The sequence below is a fragment of the Nymphalis io genome, chromosome 27 (assembly GCF_905147045.1).
Source record: "Nymphalis io chromosome 27, ilAglIoxx1.1, whole genome shotgun sequence".
Lineage (NCBI taxonomy): Eukaryota > Metazoa > Arthropoda > Insecta > Lepidoptera > Nymphalidae > Nymphalis > Nymphalis io.
In genome coordinates this window covers 7,731,743-7,754,184 of record NC_065914.1, presented here as the reverse complement: position 1 = coordinate 7,754,184, position 22,442 = coordinate 7,731,743, and the positions used below count along the sequence as shown (strand labels likewise).

The 22,442-nt window shown below is 36.0% G+C and overlaps 1 protein-coding gene across 4 annotated transcripts in view; it reads right to left on the bottom strand.

Moving 5' to 3' along the window:
• Positions 1-21,279, bottom strand: part of LOC126778770 (acetyl-CoA carboxylase) — an 86,546-nt gene extending 65,267 nt beyond the window's left edge. For 2 of the 4 annotated variants that reach the window (XM_050502403.1, XM_050502404.1), the window contains exons 1-3: positions 20,961-21,278; positions 12,811-12,911; positions 12,090-12,259 (exon numbers count right to left, since the gene is read on the bottom strand). In XM_050502403.1, the coding sequence (XP_050358360.1) occupies positions 12,090-12,259; positions 12,811-12,911; positions 20,961-21,054 (365 nt within the window). In that variant the 5' untranslated portion in view covers positions 21,055-21,278. Of the gene's footprint in view, positions 1-12,089; positions 12,260-12,810; positions 12,912-17,877; positions 17,956-20,960 lie in introns of those variants that run through there. The other 2 variants (XM_050502408.1, XM_050502405.1) reach the window with 2 other exon arrangements.
• Between the last annotated feature and the right edge of the window lie 1,163 nt (positions 21,280-22,442).

The window sequence follows — 22,442 nt, the reverse complement described above, 5'->3', positions numbered from 1 at the left end:
CCCACTCGTATTTTTTTACTTACAAAGTTGTTATCTTAACTATGCGACGACCTAGGTGGATTGTTTTATTTATGGGACATACATTTAACATTTTATTACCCACTTGATATTGATTTGGAGGAGTTGTAAGTGTTATTGAGGATATTTGGAATATTTTTAAAGTATTGATAAGAAAACGTTACTTTGTGCACAAAGTGCATGGTTAGTTTATTTCCAGTTCTTAACGCGGAGTCATCTCGGTTCGATTTTTATTGTTGATTAAGTGTATGAAACTTTGTTGAAACAATAATTTTAATAAGTTTAAACATAAAAAATGGATACTACTGAAGCAGAAGCTGCTCAAGTCGTAGCTCTTATTCATGAGGGGTTAAGTTAGCGAAATGTGGCTAGAACACTAAAATTAAGTCGTTCAGCGGTGCGAAGAGTGTACAAACGCTACTTGGAGACTGAGGAGTATCGCCGGAGACCAGGATCTGGCAGGGGGCGTGTCACGAACCCGACCGATGACCGTTTTATTGGTTACACGTCTTTAAGAAACCGACATCTTTCGGCTGTTGACGTTCAAGGTAGACTCCGAGAAAGTCGTGGAGTGTCTGTGAGTGAAAATACTGTAAGAAGAAGACTTCGAGAGTAAAACTTAACCCCTCACAAGCCAGCAACAGGACCAAAACTCACAGCATCCCATCGACAAGCAAGACTACAATTTGCTAGGCAGCGTCGATTGGACACTGGACCAATGGGAGACAGTATTGTTCAGTGATGAAAGCCGAATGTCTCTAGTAGGCTCTGATGGACGACGTAACGTCATGCGAAGGCCAGGAGAACGCTACTCTCAGTGTTGCATTCGAGAAACAGTCCGATTTGGTGGAGGCTCTACAATGTTTTGGGGAGGTATTTCTTTGACGGGACGCACAGAGCTGGTTTTTTTTCGTAATCGTGCTGTTAATGCTGAAACTTACATAACGGACATTCTGGAGCCTCATGTGATGCCTTACGCTGTATATTTTGGGGATAATTTCCAACTTATGCACGACAACGCACGAACTCACGTCGCTAGAATTGTTAAAGACTATTTCAGGGAAGTCGAAATTCCAGTTATGCAGCGGCCAGCCAATAGTCCGGACTTAAACCCGATAGAGCACCTCTGGGACCAGCTAAAACGTACGGTTCGAGCACGAAATCCAATTCCAGAAACCCTGAATCAACTGGAAGCTGCCCTAACTGAAGAATGGCAACGGACCCCACAGGAAGACATTAAAAAGCTAATCAGGTCACTTAATAGGCGTATGCAGGCAGTGATTAGGTCAAGAGGAGGAAACACTCCCTATTAAAGTAAGATTTAGGCACCCAAATTTAAAAACAAACGGCATAATCGTTTTGTACACAAAAAAATAAAATTGCGTAAAATTTTGTGTTTTCGTGTTTTGTCACATATTTACCTAAAAACCTATTTTTTGCGCACTATTTCTGTTTTTGTACAATCCTACAATTGCATTTTTTCATTATCAATCTTAAAAATATAAATATGTGGTAGTTTAAAACCATACGATAGCTTTTTTACAAAAAATGTAGGTGGGTCGATTTTTTTGGAGGCCAGTGTATATATATGTTATCGGATAATTGTTTCGACCATTAAACGGTCAACGGCGCAAATTGTCATTAATATATTTAAATAGCTAGATTCCGCCTGCGATTACGACCCGCGTGTCTTTGTTGTTCTCGGTGTCCGATATAAAAATGTTCTTTCTTGGGACAAGCTTGCTTCATAGAAAATTTCATCAAAATCAGTTCAGTGTTCTAGTCGTGAAATCTTAACAGAAAAAGTTACTTTTGCATTTATAATATTAATATAGATGGTTTAATGATAAAAATAATAGTATGACTTTTAAATTTGTGCAAGTTGTTTTATACAACAGTACAGTACAGTAACAGCCTGTTAATGTCCCACAGCCGGGCTAAGGCCTCCTCTCCCTTTTGAGGAGAAGGTTTAGAGCATATTTCACCACACTGCTCCAATGCGGATTGGTAGAATACACATCTGGCAGAATTTCAATGAAATTAGACACATGCAGGTTTCCTCACGATGTTTTCCTCGAGATGAATTTTAATCACAAATTAAGCACATGAAAATTCAATGGTGCTTGCCCGGATTTGAACCCACGATCGTCGGTTAAGATTCACGCGTTCTAACCACTAGGCCATCTCGGTTTTTTTTATACAAAGTTAATACCATACTGTTGCTTTATACATACTGACGTAACTTAATCGCCATGTCAAATGTCCAATCATTACATCACAAGTGATCGTTCCACAATGGGCGTACTAATAAATATATCGCAGGACTAAAAAGGAAGTTCTTTATGGCCTAACTGGTTTCCGCCAACGGATTCAATGGGCAGAGGGCCAGGAGTCAGTTGCCCTATCCTTATCTGTATCGTGACAACGTGTATGCAAGATTTCATGATCAGTTCAGTATAAACTACTTTTTTTTTTTTATAGAATAGGAAGGTGGACGAGCATATGGGCCACCTGATGGTAAGTGGTCACCAAACGCCCTTAGACATTGGAATTGTAAGAAATGTCAACCATCGCTTATAGCCAATGCGCCACCAACCTTGGGAACTAAGATTTTATGTCCCTTGTGCCTGTAATTGCACTGGCTCACTCACCCTTCAAACCGGAACACAACAATATCAAGTATTGCTGTTTTGCGGTAGAATATCTGATGAGTGGGTGGTACCTACCCAGACGAGCTTGCACAAAGCCCTACCACCAGTAAGCACGTTTCGCATTTATATTAATAGTAAGGATTTCGACTACTTAGTTAATGTTCGATATAGCTGAAGAACCGAGATCGCACAATAGATGCTCATGGTGGCAAGGTTGGTCTCTCCCTTAAGGCCACCTGAAAACGCGATACGCACTAGCAAGTTGCGTTGGGAAGCGGGACGAGATCGCCTTCGCAGATGAGAGCTCCGCCGAGCTGCAAGCACGGGAGAGGCTGCGGATGCGTAACATCGACACGAACCCGCAGCCTCCGATCCGTGAAGACAGCAAACGCGCTGTTAGCGTTTGTATCATAGCTTAGATTGCAAAGCTTTTGATATTTAATCATGTAATAACATCTATGATAAGTACAAACGAGGATATTTTTTTATCTTACTATAAATAAAAGAACATACTTTTCAGTTATATGAGGAAAAAGATAACAAAAATTAATATATTATTCATATAACTAGCTGCGCGGCCCGACTTCGTACGGGTTATATAAATATTTTATCCCGTACATAAATAAAGGTTTACACATTCGCTAATCGATCTATTCGCCCATACATGAGTGCTAAGTGCATATAATAATCTATGCATAAAACATAGTACAACACGTCCTGCGTATTTTTTCATGAGTTTATTTTTTTTATCGTATGGGTAGGCGGACGGGCAAATGGGCCACCTGATGTTAAGGGGTCACTACTGCTCCTAGATATTCGCGATGTAAGAAATATTAATCATTCCTTACATCGCCAATGCGCCATCAACCTTGGGAACGAAGATGTTATATCCATTGTGCATGTAGTTACACTGACTCACTCATCCTTCAAAACGGAACGAAGCGAAGGCTTGGTGACTTCTGTTAGGGGAAAAATACACTCATTTTCTTTTTACATGAGGGATGCCCCGATACTGGCATAGCCTTCCACAAGCCAAGACAGTCAGTCCAGAATCGTTTTCTCCCCTGTACGACAACCAGTTTTTTGTTTGGTATTGACGAGTTTTAATGTTATCAATAGAAAAATAAGTAAACTAATATCAGAAGACGTCCTGTAAACATTACATTAGTTTGGACTCTTAGTCAGTTTGGAGATTAGCCAACTGCGCAGGAGATATTATAGTGCACAAGTGTGTGCGAAAACACAGGTGCACTCTCTGTTCCCTAACTCTCATAATCCGATGGGACGGCAATCTGACACGAACGGAAAGAGTTCAGGCAGTGGAGTGTACACACCTCCAGACTCCGGGCTGCTACTGAGAATTTTCTGACAGAAAAACTCAATAACTTCTTTATTGGCCCGATCTGAGAATTGAACCCAGGACCTCCGGTTCTGCGGCTTTAAATCAAGCCACTAGCCCAACGAGGCAGTCAAATCTTTTATATTATTTATATGATATATACAATAAATCATCATGTTGTTCTAGGTATCTAGTGTAGTATTACATAGTTTCTACTCATAAAACACTTATTTGAAGCCGAGTGATCTCATGTGACATCTCTTTTATACGTGACCATGGAAGAATATTTTGCGCTCAAAATAAGGGAAAAATAGGAATCATATGGTTTTCGCAAATTTTCAATAATGATTATGGTCATGTGATTATTGACCATGGGACGAACATATTAGTGTCATATCATAGCAGCCATATTCAACATCGCCTATCCTCCTCCTATCCTAGGTCCTGATATCACTGTCGAGTAATGAACGGCTGTTCTGTAAGAACAAACTCTCACTCACCGCATAAAACGGTCGTAAAACGTCAAAAAGTGATATGCGACATTGACCGTTATAATCATAGCATTACAAGAACACACGCATCAAAATAGCATATCAACGTCGTAGTATATAAGTAGGTTGTCAACATTTCATGGGTGAGTAACAAAGTGAGTTCTCCCGGAATAGCTTGACGTCCACTTGAGTTGTTTATCAAACTATGATTAATTGACTGCCAGTACATAATGAGAAAATAAACATTTCCTTATTAAATTATATTATGTAAACAAGAAAACCTAATCATTTTAAATACGTATTTGAATTGAACAAAGTTAAAATATGTTGCCGAGTTGTTACCGAGTTGTTACTGGTGGTAGGGCTTTGTGCAAGCTCGTCTGGGTAGGTACCACCCACTCATCAGATATTCTACCGCAAAACAGCAATACTTGGTATTGTTGTGTTCCGGTTTGAAGGGTGAGTGAGCTAGTGTAATTACAGGTGTAACATCATGGTTGGTGGCAAGTTTGTGATGTAAGCGATGGTTAACATTCCTTACAATGCCAATGATATGGGCGTTGGTGACCACTTACCATCAGGTCTCATAAATGCTCGTCCGCCTACCTATTCAATAAAAAGTGTCAACAATCATAATTAAAGGTATATATTTAGCTTTTTATTATAATAAATATAGCAACAAAGTATATAGTATACGCGCTACGTACACACAAGGGGGTAGAAAACAGCGGAGAGGGGGCAGACCGCACATCAGAGCGTTATACCGTGTGCCGTCACGGCATACGAGCCGGTCTTACGCGCGTCAATAGAATCATCATACATTACATAGAAAAGAAAATTCATTACGTTCTTTCCTTGTTATGTAAACATATTTAATTTACGTAACCGAAAACTAAAAGGAAAATACGTATTTATTAATTAAAAGTAACTTCTGTACAATTGACCGCTAGCTAGCAGTATTTTCCCGTTGAATCGCAAATCGATTCTGTAGGCCATAATGATTTAAGTTTATTAATGTCTATTATATTATTTAATATATTTTTTCCTCTGGTCCGGATAGCTCAGAGGAAAAAATGTGATGTGGTGATGACTCCGAGCTCAAACCAAGGCAGGCACCATTAAATTTTCATGTGCTTAATTTGTGTTTAAAATTCATCTCGTGTTCGAAAATCTACTTCGTGTCCAATTCAAACAGGATTGTATCAGCGTGGTGGAGTAAGTTCCAAACCTTCTCCCTAGCAGTGGGACATTTACAGGCTGTTTTTATCACTATGGGGTTTGTACTCTATGGATCAAGGTTTGCTATAAATACTTCATTATATTTTTATAATTTATATAAATAAAACCTTATCGGAACTGGTAATATAAGCATTGTAGGGCCGCAGAGGTAGAGGATTTGCTGTTTGTGATAAAATTGTTAAATAATAACTTGCTAGTGCGTTAAACAATGTAAGCGTACATATATGTATATAATATCATACATTGTCAGCATTTAATTTTCGTATTTGGAAAGTTAAATAAGCAGCGAGTCAAGTAAGATTACCTTAAGGAATGTTTCTCTCATGGCCATCGACTCATTACATTAATTATATAAGAGAATATAATTATATAAGAGAATCTACTTTATATACAGTGCATTTCATCAGTGTCGTTCAGTTTTTTTTTAATTGAACATTACCTATATTTACTACCTACCTAGGTTCACTAGCAAACGGACCAGCTGATTGGCGTAGTTGGTAGATACTTGCCTTTCACGCCGAAGGTTGGGGCTTCGATTCCCACCCAGGGCAGACATTTGTGTGCATGAACATCTCTGTTTGTCCTGAGTCTGGGTGCAATTATCTATATAAGTATGTATTTACAAAAGAAAAGTAGTATATGTAGTATATCAGTTGTCTGGTTTCCATAGCACAAGCTCTGTACAAGCTTAATTTGGGATCAGATGGCCGTGTGTGATAAATGTCCCAGGATATTATTATTATGATTATGATTGTAAAAGGTCCATATAAATAAGGACTGGGATATATTTAAGCTTACAAACGTCAATTTATGTATTCATTATTTTTTTATGTTGGTGACGTACCTATATAAAAACATTATGAATACATTAATTATAATAATACAATAAATAAATACATACGTTACGTAATTTCGCTACCAATGTTCATTGTTGTTATGTAAAGATTTTTTTTTAAATTACCTAAGTAACATAATTTTTTATAATGTTATTATAATTAACCAAAATTATAATGACAACAATGTCTTAATTAATATATTATATAATTAAAGATAAATAGTATAATTAGTAACGGCCTGTGAATGTCCCACTGCTGGACTAAGGCCTCCTCTCCCTTTTGAGGACAATGTCTGGAGCTTATTCCACCACACTGCTCCAATGTGGGTTGGTAGAAAGTATAATGAAATATTTAGTATAATAAAATTTTTTTTTATAATATAGGCGGGCAAATGGACCACCTGATGGTAAGTTGTCACCACCGTCTATAGGCGCATATATTGGCGCCGTAATAAATAACTACAATATTAACCATTCCTTAGTTTCGTTAATACAACAATATTCGGTATTATATGTGACGGTAATAGTAGGTGGTACCTACCCCACAAATGTCTGTCCTGGGTGGGAATCGAACCCACAACCTTCGACGTGGAAAGTATCTACCAACCACGCCAACCGGCCTGTCATTTATTAAATAATTTACACATTTCTAATGTCAGAAATACGATTTAACGGGAAAATGTTAGCTTTCATCACTCTGCGCAATCATTATGTACTACGTTATACGAGTATATATTTAAACTAGCTGAAGCCGCGGATTTGCGAGTATACTACTGTGTAACTATTTATATATATATATATATATATATATATATATATATATATATATATATATATATATATATATAAATGCGTAAGTAACCGTACGCTGTTATGCTGTCACGTCTAAGCCACAGAAGCGATTTTGATTAAATTTACCAAAAACGCGAGCGAAAACTGTGTTCTTATAATTAAGGATTGAAGTTTTAAATTATAGACACAAAATGTTCAATCCTTGGGGTTCGCGCTTGCTTTGTATTAAATTTTATCAAAATCGATTTAATCGAGAATGTATATTTCGCGCTAAATATTTACCTTTTATTATTGAGAAATAAATTATATATATTTTTATGACCCATAGGGCGAAGCAGTGAGAAGCGTGCGCAATCGCGCGGAGCAGCTAGTCCTATACAGCTTACGGCCTTCAATAGTCGCCACCAAGGTCTGACCAATTTGTATGGTAGCTGACCTACTCATTCATATCACGTATGTAACTTTATATTTTAAAATAAAATATCAAAATAAGCATTAACTGATGTAATTAGCGTTTTGTATTTTAATAAACGGATATGACGTCAATTATAAAAACCACGGCCATCACAGGAAAGGTTTATGTGAAATATCAAAATTTATGAAAAAACTTTTGATTAAAGAAATACGATAATAAAGAAAAAAAAATACAAAACGTGTATAACAATATGTAGCAACGAAGTATATGCATTATAGTATACACACACATATGATGTTATGCCGTTCGCCTAGTGGTTAGAATACGTAAATATCTAACTAAGATTGCGAGTTCAATCCCGTGCAAACAAAATGGTATGATTAACGCCAAGCCAAAGAGATCTTATCAATAGCCAAACGGTGACATTCACAAGCTATTTATTTACTTTGTGTAATTTTGTAAGAATTTTAAATAATTACTATATATATAGTATAATCCGAGTACATTTTTTTACCTAGTCATCATTATTACGATTTACTTTTATTATATTTTATATAATATGTGTATATAAGAACAGTTTTTAATTATAAACATAATACTGGTGTATTGTAAAAGTCTAACTTGAATGTTTGAACCCTAATAGTTCAGCAATAAAACGGACTGTGTAGCGATGATATAGACGCTGGTTCGAGCTCGACGTCTGGTACTATAATCGTCATGATACTAAGCACAATTAATGCAATGAGCAAATATTATATAAAAACCTATTTTGCTTCTAAAATTATTTCGTAATTTAAAAAAAAAAACAAATACTTTAAACTTCGACGGTAAATTTTTATCATGTTAATATAATCACGAAGAGTTTTCGTTTAACTTAACCACGATTTATTTAAAGTTCGTATTATAACGATAAGTTGCGTTATAACTTAAACTCGTTAGAGATCGACCTACAAGTTGCATAAATAATGCATGAGAGCTGGTTTAACAGACACAGATAAACCATTTCAAAGGCAAAGACGTCAAAATTAAAAAAAAAACGACACAAAAGAGGTTAGTTATAAAATTAAATTATTATACTCACTCCATGCCAATAGAATTGAATTCTACTTTTTAAATAGTCTTTAGTTAACTGACTAAGTCTTAACTAGCAAATTTATCCTCAAATTGTTATATTTATATGATAACATATCTCTAATCAATAATATATATGTGCAGATAAAGTTAGCTTCCTTATCATTGATTATCAAATTCATCGCATGATATTTTGCTAAACATATTTATGTATGTATATAGACGAAAACATTTGATTCATAAATATATACATGCATGCATACCGATATTTCTTATCGACTGTCACTGTACATCACTCAAATTTACACCTTGTGGCATTACGTTGAAATTTATAAAAACAAAAAAAAAAAAAAAACAAAAAACACAAATGTTAATTGACAAATGCAAATAACAATACACACAAACGATCCAAGTTTAGTGTAAGGTTATCCTCATCGCTCACCGCTTTGTTTATTTAAGGTATTTTAAAATTACGAATACAATTATTTAAACCGTACAAAACGCACGTCATTCGCGGACGTCGGACACGAACTGACATAGTTTTGACTGTTTTCCCGCCATTTCTGTCATGAGCTAATCGCTGTATTAGCCGACCAAAAAAGAAATGCATGTTTAAACTAACATTATTTTATATGATTAGCGTATATTTACCGTGACAGTATTATAGTATTATTTCATTAAAACCTAATTACAATAATCTATCTTTTAAATTCGATTTATATTTAGCGTCGTCGAATATAATAATATTATTTGACATATTTGTTTTATATAAACTTAAAAAGTAATATTAATAGATATACTTAATTAATCAAATTAATAGGGATGTATACTATAAATACGAAGGTTACTCTGTCTATCTATTACGCTTTCACGGCTAAACCACTGAACCGATTTTGATAAAATTTTGTATGAAGCAAGCTTGAACCTCAAAGAAGAACATAGGCTACTATTTTTAACATTTCTAACATATGTCATACCTTCCAAAACAAGCGGAAGAAGTCGTGGACAAAAACTATATCCTAGAGCCAAGAATATCATCATCATCAGATACAGCTAAAATGCAATACTTAATATTGTTGCGTTCCTGTTTAATAGAGATGAGCCAGTGTAACATCTCGTCCCGAAGGTTAGTGGCGCATTGGCGATGTAAGGAATGTTAATATTTCTTACATCGCCAATGTCTATGGGCGGTGGTGGCCACTTAACATCAGGTGACCCAATTGCCCGTCCGCTTACATATAAACTAAAAATAAAATATTAGTCTTATCGTCTCCTTTTTTTTTCAAATTAATTAAATAATTATGGTATCATGTGTCATTTCTAACATTAATCCAGTGTCATGACGCAGAAGGTCATAGCGGTTAGGGCGATCAGGGGATATCGTACGGTGTCCTGGACAGCGGCGACCCTCCTCGCGGGCCTCACCCTGGGAACTCAAGGCGGAGGTGCTCGCGGAGGTGTACCGCTTCCGGGCCGAGGCGAGGGAACGCGGAGACCGTCTAGGGTCAGCGGAGATCGGGCGGATCAGGGCTCTAGCCCAGCAGGCCCTGATCACCCGATGGGAGGAGGACCTGGGGTCCCCCACGGCAGGCCTGGCGACAATGGAGGCGGTACGTACCCCACTTAAGTCGCTGGGTCAAAAGGAAACGAGGCACGCTCTCGTTCAGGCTAACGCAGGTGCTTACCGGACATGGCTATTTCGGTAAGTATCTGCACGAGATAGCGCGGCGGGAGGTGTCACCCTACTGCCACGAGTGTGGTGCGCCATTCGACACGGCGCATCACACCCTGACGCAGTGTGCCGCGTGGGGGCCCCACAGGCATTCCCTGGCGGTGGTTGTTGGAGGAGATCTCTCCTTGCCGAGCATCATCGACGCGATGCTCGGAAGCGAGAGGTGCTGGTCGGAGATGGTCTCATTCTGCGATAGTGAGATGTCACAGAAGGAGGATGCGGAGCGGGCGCGGGAAAAAGATGCCGCTGCAGATCCGATCCGCCGGAAAAGACCGGGGAGAAAAAAAAGGCGCTATGCGCACCTTCTCCCCCCGCCACCGTACCGCTGGTTTTTTAGTGGGTATTCCGATGTTCGGGGCGCACTCGGCGCCTTGGACACCGGCGAGTCCCACATACCCCCCCACTGTTCCCGTGGGGGAAACGCGTAATGCGTTTTTCCAGCGTTAAAAAAACGGCGGATGAGCATATGGGCTACCTGATGGTTAGTGGTCACCAACGCCCATAGACATTGGCACTGTAAGAAATGTTGACCATCGCTTACATCGCCAATGCGCCACCAACTTCGGAAACAAAGATGTTATGTCCCTTGTTCCTGTTATTACACCGGCTCACTAACCCTTTAAACCGTAACACAACAATAGCAAGTACTGCTGTTTTGCGGTAGAATGTCTGATGAGTGGGTGGTACCTACCCAGACGAGCTTGCACAAAGTCCTACCACTAGTTCTTTTCATCAGTCTGCGAATATACGCCGTGCTGTATTAACTAACTTGTTACTATTAGAGACTAATATCGACATTGTTATTTGATTATTGTATATTTTTCTTACGAACTTTGTAAATTAGCTAAATCCAATAATATCAATTGCTACAACACGAACGATACGAAATCTTGCATCTTGGTTTTGTCATACCCACATTATATAAAGTGACGAGTCTAATTTGTTGTTCTTAATTTTTATGTACCGCCCGTCTTTTGTATATATAATATTTAATGTCATCTTGTTTTCTCGAATATTTAAAGTATGCATTCTATTATTTTTCTTGAGAAATAAATTAAACCGAAACCACAGGAGTAAAACCAAATAGTGGTTTTTCTATTTGACAATGAATTGATTTGATACCATTGATTTGATTTGATACCATTGGTCGAGATCATGAATATATGATTTGTGTTTGATGGTTTCGTGTCGTTTTGAATATCAGCGAAGTTGTTATAGGAACGTTGAAAGTTTAATTAAAGTGAATAAGTAGTTAAATGGAATAGCGTTTTATTATGAATAAAGATATATTAATAAAAAAGTGTTTGTAAATTGTAGTGTGTAAAGCAAAATAATTAGTATTGCTTTGAATATGTAAATTTCAGGTTTGTTAATCTCTATTATTTTTTAGCTTGAATTAGCTAACGGTAGAATCATCAACATCTTATATTGCACTATACTTAATTTATTTTAAAATTACGTTTTAAGTCTCTAAGAGTTTACTTGAATGATATTTAATAAGCTTACCTGAGTTTGCTTCGCTTTTCAGCGAGCGCTAGCTGCTGGGCAACTGTCAACTTGGGGCGTATATTTGGAGGGGGTGCGTTTGGGAAGAAATCGCCACCTTCGTGAGACGGTCCGTCGTCATGCTGATCAACGTCTGACGCTTCATCGCCGACCACGAAGTTCGGATTATCCTGAAAAATTGATTTAAATAAATCATTATGTACAAACAGTGTATTTTCATAAACTAAATTAGAATGTTCAATATATTACCATTACTCATGTATATATGAGGTAGTACAAAAATTACTCTGTGCGGTTGTCAAAAGATGATAGTTGATTAATGGACCTCCTATCTGAGTGAACATGTATTGGAGATAACACAGTTAATAAAGACCAGAGGCTCAAATCCGAGCAAATGCCGTTGAAGTTTACGTGCTCAATTTGTTTCTATTTAACTACGCGCGATGTACTGACTGGTTGAACGTATAACAGTGTTTGTACTGCAGCGCCATCTAGTTGCGATTTACAACAAAATTTTAACAAACCTCCATCTTATATTAAATGGTTTACATATCAAATTTTATTTATGTATGTATCTAAACCTATAATAAAATATATAACGAAGCTTTTATAATTGAATGCGAATATAAAATAATTATAAGACAAAAATGTCATTAAAATGTATATAAATAAAAAAGGAATTTATAATCTTTTTTATAAGTAGGTTAGTTACAATACTTACGTTAGATTCTTGTTTCGCTTCTTCAGAATCTATTTTTTCAAAGTTATCGCTCTCACTCGAAGAGCAGCGCACCTGCTCTTGCTCCGCTTGCTCCATATTATCTAAAAAAAACAAAACAATAATACCTTAAGCTATCTTCTAAAGTAATTAAAATTATGTAAGTGTATAGTGCGTATAAAGATAATCAACGTGCCTGACTTTTTATTACGACAATTTTTTTCTTAAATAAAATTGCTATATTATTTTCAAAGGCGCTTTTTTTTTAATAAATGTCGGACTATTGATTTCTTTTCGACATAATTTCAACAAATTCATAAAACATAATATAATGACTACATCAGATATTCGTAATACTATTAAAAAAAACTAATTAAAAGCTACGGAATGTAGATTCGACCCAGAAGAACCGGCAAGAAAGCAAGCAGTTTTTATTTTCAATAACATTTTATTTTCAATACGGAAGCATTAGACTTATTCATTAATAAAGTAAAAAATACCTAAATTTTAACTCTGAATCATCGGTTGAGATGTGAATCTTCTAACAACTGGTTTATCACGGCTCATAATATAGTATTTATTATTATTATTAACATGACTTTTTAATATATTAACCGCTAAATGTAAATGAAATGTATATGTAAATATAAACTAATTTTGTTGGAATATTCGTAATGAATAACAAAGTTTTATACGTATTTGATGATAATTCAAAAGTTAACAAATTAAACTCAACAACAGTGAGTTTGTTTTTAATAAATTTGGTTACAGTATTTTGTCAAACTAACCAGTTACAATATTTTTTTAGAATTGTTTCAATCCTGAGCGATTTCAAGAGAGATTAGCCAAATGCGCGGGACATATAGTGCACAAGTGTGTGCGCAAACACAGGTGCACTCTCAGGTGGCTAAATGGCCGTTGTGGCCGGAACCGGGCAGGAACTTATCCATAAATATCTATCTGTACATACTCTGGTCACCAGAACCAGTTTTAAGCAAAGATCTTTTATTAATGAAATATTTATTTTTATTACAAGCTTTTATTTAGCTCAAGATATCTTGTGAAATTAATTAGAAGCACTTCCTCTATCCTACGGAGTTGAAATTAAACATGTTCGTTCAGATCCTATAACAGTGCATTTTTATGGTGATCATGGCGTGATTCTATACCCAGGGTTGGCTCCAGATGACGGAATTCCTCAACGGTCAACAGCACAGAAACGAAATTTCTAATAAATATAAAAGCGAGTTTTTAAAAATGATTTTTACATTTAACCCCTTTCCGCATACGAAGCCATTTATGGCTTCTCGAAGTTTTTATTTTTTTTTACAGTTCATTTAATTATTAAAATAGAAAAGTAAAAATTGTATTGTATTAATTATTTTTTCATTATTCGGAACATATTTTTTTGTCCATGGTAAATCTATAGTAAATAGTTCATTTACCATAGATTATTTAAGGACATTTAAAGCGCGCCACTTGTGAAAAAAATAAATAAAAAATCTTCAACTAAAATAAATATATACTCCTTGGATTATTTCATATAACGAGTAATAAATTTGTGTTAATTTTTGATTTGGTTTGATTTTGAACCTGTTTTTTGTAAACTCAATATATGGCTTCGTATGCACTCGGTACTTTTATTCAAAGTTTTTCAGATATGACCCTTCTCCATTTTATAGCAGTTCTTCAGATTTTTCTTATATGACAGACTTTTGTATGGTTAACGCATGGCTTTTGTGGTTCTGTGTGGAGAACGCGGAGAGTCATCGTCCTCGTCCTCGAGGTCGAAAAAGACCTCTCCCTTCGAGCAATCGTGTTAGCGATGCTCCGCAGAGAATCGGCGTGGAGGGCAGTAGTTCGCATATACGGCCCATGTAGTAAGTCGCATGAAATATGTAAATCTAAAGTTTGTTTACATATATTCCTTATTCGATTGGAATAAGCTATATAATCTTGTTTTAACTGCTGTCAATATGATTCATGATTCGTTCAAATAAATTTGATAGGTAACAATAATGATAAGCTATGGTTCTTTTCCGAATTAGGTAACATATGTCCTTTTCTGTGCCCAAGACAACGTGTTTGCAAAATTTCATGATGATCGATGAAGTTAACCAATACGCAATTTATAATACAAGTTAGGTATTAGGAATATATAAAATCATTAAAAAGTACTAAATTGTCTATAGTGTATTCCTATTATCTTATGTCCTAGCGCTGAGCCTAGCCTCCTCTCCTTTTTAGGAGAAGGTTTTTAGCTTATTCCACTACGCTGTTCCAATGCGGGTTGGTGAAATACACAGGTTTCCTCACGATTTTCTTCACCTTCAAGCACGAGATGATTAATAAGTACAAGAAAATTCAGTGGTGCTTTTCTGATTCACGCGTAACCAGTAGGCCATCTCGGCTTAATACAGTAACAGCCTGTTAATGTCCCACTGCTGGGCTAAGGCCTCCTCTTCCTTTTGAGGAGAAGGTTTGGAGCTTATTCCACCAAGCTGCTCCAATGCGGGTTGGTAGAATACACATGTGGCAGAATTTCAATGAAATTAGACACATGCAGGTTTCCTCACAATGTTTTCCTTCACCGTTAAGCACGAGATGAATTATAAACACAATTAAGCACATGAAAATTCAGTGGTGCTTGCCCGGGTTTGAACCCACGATCATCGGTTAAGATTCACGCGTTCTTACCACTAGGCCATATCGGCTTAATAATAAATAGTTAAATAAACAACACAAAGTACATATAGTGACAATAATACATAAGGAAGTAGTTCAGTTCAGATCATATCGTTACAATTGTAGGTATGAATGTATGATAGCCGTGACCCGATTACAGCACCGATGGCATCTGCGTCAAGGAATTCCATAATGAAATTCGATGGCGTTCCTTTTATATTGGAAATTCCTTTGGACGATAATTTTGTCGTTTATATTTATTTGATTTCAATGATAGGACCTTTTGTGACCCAGTGGAAATATTCGTAAACTCTTAGGGGCAACCGGGCTGTGGAATTCTTATCTAACCTCTGAATTGGCCGTGCTCAACACGTGTGGGAAGTGATGTGGGATTGTCTTAACATATGTATATTGACCTTTTCTGACGGAAAAAAGACATATTCAACCTTTTTTTAAAGCTGGAAAAACGTGTTACGCGTTTCCCCCACGGGGACAGTGGGGGGAGTATGTGGGGCTCGCCGGTGTCCAAGGCACCGAGTACGTCCCGAATATCGGAATACCCACTGAAAAACCAGTGGTACCATTTCAATCTTAACGTGCAGCGCCACGGGATCGCTTTCGCATGTTATAATACCGTGATAAGACATATTCACCCTGCCTCGCACTCCGACATTGTTAGCAAACGTTTTATTGATAACTAATTATCGTTCGCGTGTAAGTGGAAAAGGGGAAAGATGTTAGGTATAAAAATTAAACTGTCCATCCTTGGGGTTCAAGCTTGCTTCATACCAAATTTCATCAAAATCGGTTCAATTGTTTAGCTGTTAAAGCCTTAATACTGAGTTACTTTCGCATTTACAATATTTATATATCTAATTATAAATTATTTATATGATTATAATTAAAAACATTACCAACTGGTTTTTTTTTAAACCTGTTTATTCGAATGTCGGTTATCAAATACGTAAAACGAATTTATTTAACTTATATTTTTATGTATAACATGTTTGTTAATTGTCCAGTTAAGTATTAAGTTATAACAATGGGCTCAATTGTGTTATATAGATGGACTTGCACAAAGACCTACCACCAATTATAATTTTTTTTTTTTTTTTTATAGAATAGGAAGGTGGACGAGCATATGGGCCACCTGATGGTAAGTGGTCACGAAACGCCCTTAGACATTGGCATTGTAAGAAATGTCAACCATCGCTTATAGCCAATGCGCCACCAACCTTGGGAACTAAGATTTTATGTCCCTTGTGCCTGTAATTACACTGGCTCACTCACCCTGCTTACATCACCAATGCGCCACCAACCTTGGGAACTAAGATGTTATGTCCCTTGTGCCTGTAATTACACTGGCTCACTCACCCTTCAAACCGGAACACAACAATATCAAGTATTGCTGTTTTGCGGTAGAATATCTGATGAGTGGGTGGTACCTACCCAGACGGGCTTGCACAAAGCCCTACCACCAGTAATATAATCACAGTTATATAATCCCATAGTGAAAGATAGACTGATACTGTATGTCACTGTTAAAATTGTCAATTTTGTAGTTTGCGTACTTTTCCCAAGAAAGGAATGTGTATTTGATATGGGAGGTATCCGTCGTGGGAGACTGACATGTCCCATTCATTACAAAAGTTATGGGGTTTTGAAGTTTCCAAAATATATGATAAAACAGGGCAGAATTTCTTTAATTGTTGCTAGCAAACAAGCAGGCGGGTCACCAGATGTTAAGTGAGCACTACCGCCTCTGCATATTTGCACAACCAGGGAAAAGCATTTCCTGCGATTGAGGTTTTTTTTATGATATAGGTAGGCGGACAGACATATACATAGGCCACCTTATGGTAAGTAGTCACCAAAGCCCATAGACATTGGCATTGTAAGAAATGTTCACCATCTCTTACATTGCCAATACGCCACCAACCTTGGGAACTAAGATCTTATATCCCTTGTGCCTGTAATTATAGCTCACTCACCATTCAAATCGGAACACAACAATGCCAAGTATTGCTGTTTTGCGAATTAGAATATCTGATGAATGAGTGCACAAAGCCCTACCACCACTCACAAAACTCTTTCTTCAGTATAGTAAATGTATCTGTTTATTCGCTTCTTGAAAAGTCCCATATTGTAACTTTGGGGGTCACAGCAGGAAGCTAATTCCATAGTACATGGCAGAAAAGACATGAAATAGCGACAGATGGAAGAAGACCAAGCAATAAGGTGGCATTTTCGAATTGCTTAATTAACATTTCGACGATTACGTTAGAGGAGGACCACACGACCAATGAATATCAGTGGTGACCAATAAAAGCAGATTATTATATACGTATATTGTTTCTCGGAAAATTACTGAAATTGAATAATTACCTTCAAATTAGTTTTATAATAAACAACAATAGCATAACACACAACACGATAAACAATAATTACATATAAGAGCGTTTCGATTAGTCTCTAGTGATGGCGAAAGACTATCGATAAGCAGCGTCTAATTAATACTTATCGACCGTTATCTAATGTCAAGTGTCAAAGTGACAGTTGAAGGTGAATCAGGACGCGCAGTATCTGTAGGAAGTGAAATAGAGGACGTGATACTTACACGCGAATTTGTAATGTACAATAGACTATTGTACATAAAGACATATATGTGGGATTTTGATATTTGTAATTGTTCTTTTGTTTTTGATTATAAAAAATTGTATCGTTCGATAACATTTTAGATTAATACGTCATACGATCTCAGGGTTATGGTTTGTAAAGATGGTGAGATGATGAGAAGGAAAATTCGTTTTAATTTTTTTATTAATTGTTTAACAAGATCTATGAGAAAATATATATTTTGTTTTAATTTATCATATAATTAATTTACTGGACAGGTGGTTCATTACTCGCCCAGTGGATCGGAACCTATTTAAGGTTTTTATGTAAATAATCAAGTAGGGTAGGGTAACAAAAAAATATCCTCAGACATTTTCACACACGACCATCTGATCCCAAATTAAGCTTGTACAGAGCTTGTACTGTAGAAACCAAACAACTGATATACTACATATACTATTTTTCTTTTGTTAATATATACTTATATAGATAATTACACCCAGACTCGGGACAAATAGACATGTTCATGCTCACAAATATCTGTTCTGGGTGGGAATCGAACCCACAACCTTCGGCGTGAAAGGCAAATAAAAATTATTTATTTCAAATAATTCTTAAAGTTATATACGCCTTTTGTGTTTAGTTGGTTTTTACAGGAAATAACAAATTATATCGCGCTAGGAATATTTATTGCTTTGCTAAAAGCATAACGGATTGATTCTTTTAAGACAAATCGTCGTGTTATTATTGATAAAGGCTGTACTATACCGTTTGAAGACGTAGCCCATGCGCCTCACGATAATCCCGGATTTTATTAATAGTTGCCAGGGTCATACTTCATGTAACGTTTACATTATTGCTTCCGCGGTTTTTTCAACGACTGTAATTATTTAATTAGGACTCGATCAAACACAAGAGTCCCCGCCTGTCCCGACTTCGTTTAGATATAGACCATACACAGTTCCCTGAAACCCCCTACCGTTTTCTTATGAAATAAACTTTCCAGAAACGGGTATCTAAAATGGTTTAAATATGTAAGGTCAGTATGGCTTGACACGTTGGTGACCCAGCTGACGTTTATGTACCTACAAGACTGGGGTTTGCGATTCAAATAAGCAATAGGGCAGCAAGGAGACTCATGGAACAATGTATAGCAGATGTAATGTATAGGAGTGAGTTCAATGTATAGGAGTGAGTTCTTTAGTCACCCGTAAAATGCCAACTGACTTAAAATGATATACGATTGTTGCGTGTATTCTTGAAATGTAAGAAATGTTTTTTTTTTATAGAATAGGTGGGCGGACGAGCATATGGCCAGCTGATGGTAAGCGGTCATCAACGCCCATAGACATTGGCAATTTAATAAATGTTAACCATCGCTTACATCACCAATGCGCCACCGACCTTGGGAACTAAGATGTTATGTCCCTTGTGCCGTAATTACACTGGCTCACTCACCCTTCAAACCGGAGCACAACAATACCAAGTACTGCTGTTTTGCGGTAGAATATCTGGTAAGTGGGTGGGTTGGTTAAACCCAGCCGAGCTTGCATAAAGCTCTTCCACCAGTAACATATCACGTTTTGACATTTTTTAAAAGCTTAAATAAATCATAAAATTATCGCTATCGTCTTTTAATCTCTATGCTTTCATCAACAATATTACACCCCGTCTTATTGCCTATACTGTTGAGAGGAGGGTTAATTTTTCGCCCAGAGAATCGGATTTGCGATTCAAGGGGGAAATGCTGTTATCATTCTTGTGACCATTCCACGCGGTCACGATTCGTACAGTAACTATTTTTAATTTTTATGTGTATTTATTTAAGGCTTTAATGTAAATTATTAATAAGATTGTATATGATTATATATACTGAAAAAAAAAATAATATCGTCTTAATAACTTTATATGAAACATTCTAAAATTAAATATTTTTTATTGTAATATAAATACATAGGTTAAACTATTCATTAAACCTTACCTCCAACTGATTCAACACAAAATGTTAATATTTGATTATTGTCGACGTTTTTGTAAGGATTTCCTAATTTCGTTTTTTTAACAAAAGTAATTGACTCGTTTAAATATCTGTTATGCGTATTTTTATTATCTTTCTTATCATGAAGAAATTATTTTCATTACCGCTATCAACTTGTTAATTTTGAGATTATAGTGTATTTCTAAAATATATATATTATAAACTAAATACTCAATTTATTTTGTATATACAGTTAGGTTTTTCTATGATATATTAATAATTTGACACATTTGAGTAAATTATAAATAATATATTTATAATTAGACAAATATTATTTAATAATAAAATAAAAACGAAAATAAAATCATATACAATTCAAAAATTGTAAGAAAATTAATAAACAACCAGATTTTGGAGAATATCCACAGAAACATTTTTTAATAACATATTATAATTTAATTTATAATAAAATTTATTACATGAAAAAGCATTTAAGTAAAAAACTTAATGAAAAGTGATTTTTAATAAAATTTATTTTAGTATTTATACATACAAAATGAGATCTGGTATTTAGTTAAAATACATTTTTTTCTTTTAAGTGTGTGTATTATATTTAATTATTATACGACGTTTATTATAAATTAATTTATTCATTATTGAATGCAAATGGTCTACTATTGTCGTCAAAAAGTTCAATAAAGTCAGCGATATATACGATTCTTATGTTTTAGTTTACATTGTAAAATATTACTAATTTAATATTTTATAAATTACATTTTATTATTAATTTCAATTGATCAATTTATTTTTGATTTCTACTTTGACTGTTTTAAAAATTGAAATTATAATATAAATTTTAAAAAAAATTACTTACGTTCCGATTCTTCCTTGTTGTTCTCGATTTTTAACAAGAACTTTAAAAAATAACAAAAAAAAACAACTCCAAATAAAAGAGCAATTGTCAACATCAAAAAATAAAACCGTACCACAACACAACACTCATAGCCGTATAAAAAAAAGTCCGATTTCAAAAACGTCTTCCCGCCAACAATAAAAACGGCGAATGTCACTTTATACCATCAGCCGATAAGAAACAGAATTCGTTTAACTATCAATAAAATCCAATCAGTGCTTCAATTACGTCACATTATACGGAAAAGTTGAATTTATATTCCCTTTTAAACAATTCTAAGGCAACTGCGCACCATTTTTATTTGAATGTGTAGGCATAACATACGTATTCGAACACGCGATATTACATGCTTCATTCACGGCTCACGCGGCGCGGGTGACAGAACAGCCGAAACGCACTATGTATAGACAACAAGCGATCTTGTCCTTGCTTTATATTTTGGTATTTGGACGTATAATAGTGATCGACGCTTTTGATAGCGCTTTTTTGCTACATTATTCACTAACTTATCGTACGATCCCAATGAACTCGAATGTACCTATAACATAATTATGTATAACCTTGTAAATATTTTAAAACTACTCGCAAACCGCGATTTTTGTGCGTTAACTGTTACGTGGTTTATAATGTTAATAAATTTATAGTGTGATTAAGCAGTGAAATAATTTATTATTTTACATAATATTAATAAAAACATAGAAAATGATTTTGTAATTTATGGTTCATAAAACATTATAAGACAATTATTATACATAAATAATATTTTTCTTCTATATAAAACTTAGCGAAAAAACATATTCCATTTCTTAATTACAGTCGATAACAATTTCGTCATTAAATATGATTAAATGAATATTGATTTGCAAATGGGCAGCATTTGGCAACCTTCGTCAAGTCCTCAAGTCGTCTATACCGCAATGTTTGAAGACGAAAGTCTTCAACCAATGCGTCTTACCTGCCATGACATACGGTGCCGAAACGTGGACACTAACTGCGGGACTAGTCCACAAATTCAAAGTCGCTCAGCGTGCTATGGAGCGAGCTATGCTCGGAGTATCTTTGAAGGATAAGATCAGAAATGAGATTATCCGGAAAAGAACCGGAGTCACCGACATAGCTTGCAAAATTAGCAGGCTGAAGTGGCAGTGGGCTGGTCACGTATGTCGTAGGACCGATGGCCGTTGGAGCAGACGAGTCCTAGAGTGGAGACCGCGAATCGGCAAGCGCAGCGTAGGGCGCCCTCCAGCCAGGTGGACCGACGACCTTAAGAAGGTGGCGGGCACCAACTGGATGCGGAAGGCGGAGGACAGGGAGCTTTGGCGCACCTTGGGAGAGGCCTATGTTCAGCAGTGGACAACGATTGGCTGTTGATTGATTGATTGAATATTGATTAATGATAACTAGGTACTGAGTTTCTTGCCGGTTCTTCTTGGTACAATCTAT